Source organism: Vipera ursinii (assembly GCF_947247035.1).
Source record: "Vipera ursinii genome assembly, chromosome: 1".
Lineage (NCBI taxonomy): Eukaryota > Metazoa > Chordata > Lepidosauria > Squamata > Viperidae > Vipera > Vipera ursinii.
The window spans coordinates 121,858,665-121,861,175 of record NC_139512.1 but is presented as its reverse complement, the minus strand read 5'-3'; the positions used below and the strand labels follow the sequence as shown (position 1 = coordinate 121,861,175).

Below are 2,511 nucleotides of genomic sequence, written 5' to 3'. Positions count from 1 at the left end.
TTTTTTTAAAAAATCTGCATTAATCTAATTATAATTGCACAGGCAAAATTATTTTTATTCAGATGAACAAGCATACAGAGTGTACAATATAAAAATGACAAGGGAAAAATCAACGTTTTTGCTACTTCAGCTGCTTTAATGTTTATGGTTAGTAAAGCTCAAATGAAAATGGTGGCTTCATCTGCCTAAATGCATGCTAGATTTTCATTTTGGACAGATGAGCTGTAGAAAAACAGATTTCTTTGTCCCATTTACAAAACATTCCATAGAAACAAACTGGCAGACTTAAGTTTGAAAAGGGGCAATATCCTATTCTTAGACAATACTATTTTCAGATGTTCAGAATGTGATATATTTTATTCAGATTCTGTCGATGCAGGACAGCCTGGGTTAACTCCATCTGTCTGGCTTCTTACTGGATTTTTTTAATGAAACAGATATTACCGTATATTAAAATAAGAAAAGTGATAAAAATTATAGGAAAGAGAAATGGCTTTTCAGACAAATAAACAGAGATTTTTAAAAACAATGTTAATAGCATTCCCAAATCAGAGCAAAGAGTGATCTCTACAGTTTTTGATGTATCCCATGGAAGATGCCAGGTTGCCCAGCCAGAGAACGTTTTCAGTCACCTTTTCTTCTGGCAGGGAAGTTTATTACAGGGTAGTCGAAGTGTTACCAGAGGAAGTTGAAAAGCTGGATCCCTTCCTATATTGAATCAGGATCTCTTTGCTGATGATACCTTGCGAGACCAAGATCTTGAGGAAGTTGTTCCGGAATTTCTGTCCTATAAAGGCGTATATGATGGGGTTGATACAACTGTGAGCAACTCCCAAAATCTCAGTACCTAACAGGGCATTATCAATTCTTTCTTGAACTGAACAGGTCTCTGTAATGACTCCACTCCTCAGCAAAGTATCAATAAGCAGGGTGATGTTGTAGGGTAGCCAACAGATCACAAAGACCAGCACTACAGCCAAGATTACTTTCATTGCCTTTTTCTTTTGCTTGTTCTTTGTCTGGTAGAGCCTGTGCACTGTTATTCCATAGCAAATCATCATGATTGTCAAGGGGAGAAGGAAACCAAACACCTGTGGTAAAATTCTCAATACTACCCTCCATTCAGCTGTTCGATCCCCACCAATGTTCTCATAACAAACCCTGTTAGAGGAATTTGAGAGTTTAAAAACTTCCCGGAAGCGGATCACAGGGAGCGAGAAGAGGAAGGCGAATAGCCAGATGCCGATGCAGACAAATTTGACCCAGTGCCTCTTCTGAGTGGCTGCCCGAGTAGCATAAACTATTGCCAAATAACGATCAAAACTGATAAAGGCCAATAGGAGGACACCACTGTAGAAGTTGACTTCTTTCAGAACCGAGGTGATTTTGCACATGACAGTGCCAAAGATCCACTCATGAGCTCCATACACAGCCCAGATGGGCAAGGTGACTGCAAAGAGAAGGTCGGCAATAGCCAGGTTCAGGAGATAAACATCAGTAGCAGAACGGGTTCCTTTGCTGAGGCTCACCACCAGAATCACCAAGGAGTTGCCCAGTAGGCTCAAAATGCAAACCAATGTATAGATAACTGGTACAATATATTTTATTGTAACTGATTTATCCCGTAAATTGCAAACTTCTATAAGTGAACCTAGGAAATCTAAACTATCATTTGCGTATTCACTATAGTTATCTAGGATGCCTGAAAAGATCAAATCCTCCTGATCGCCTTGGATTCCTTCCATCTTGGATATCTTGTTGTAGGCCTGTGTAGAACATGAAGCAAAGACAGGTCAATAACTTTTTTTCTAGGCACAAGGAAATATCCTAATCATAAAGTGATTCTTTAGGGCTCCCACCAGAGTTGATAATTGTTCAAAAGAAAGATAAGGTAATAGACTTTGGGCATGGGCACTGGGCATACAGAGTTCCATACAGATACTAAATTCCAGAGCGCTCATCTCGTGAATGCCACTGGCGAGCCCTGCCTCCTTGTTAATGATGCCATGTCACTGTAGCTTCCTTGCAGCTTCTAGGCATCCAGCTTAAATATGTGCAGGAGGAATGCACATGTGTGGGTGACGACTTCTACATGACCAAGACCCAGTGGAAAACACAGATGACTATAGGAGCCCAAATTCTTTTATAGCATCATAAATGGAGGCAGAAGAGAAGCACTTGAGCTTTTCCAGGTTTTTGTTCTATCCTCGTATGATCAAAGTAAAAGATCACTCTAAAACCATGGTGGTGAACCTATGGCACACGTGCCACAGGTGGCACGCAGAGCCCTCTCTGTGGGCACGCGTGCCATTGCCCCAGTCCTAGGCCTTCAGCTGGGTTTTATAAAACCTTTTTGCTTTAGGCCTCTGCCACCGTGTGCAAAAGAAAAAAAAGGTTCAATCAATCAATTTCAACTTCTCGTAGGGAAAAAAAATCTCGCAAAGTTGGAATTGATTGAACTTTTTAGTCCCACCCAGCCTGCCGTTAGCACTGCAGCCACACCCATACAAT

General features: G+C 40.9%; 1 protein-coding gene across 1 annotated transcript; it reads right to left on the bottom strand.

The window, feature by feature from the left end:
- Positions 1–656: 656 nt before the first annotated feature.
- LOC310642752 (C-X-C chemokine receptor type 1-like) lies at positions 657–1,745 on the bottom strand (the record flags this gene model as incomplete). The annotated part of the gene is made up of 1 exon (XM_083366648.1): positions 657–1,745. The coding sequence occupies one exon, from the start codon at positions 1,743–1,745 to the stop codon at positions 657–659; it is 1,089 nt and encodes a 362-aa protein (XP_083222774.1).
- Positions 1,746–2,511: the final 766 nt, after the last annotated feature.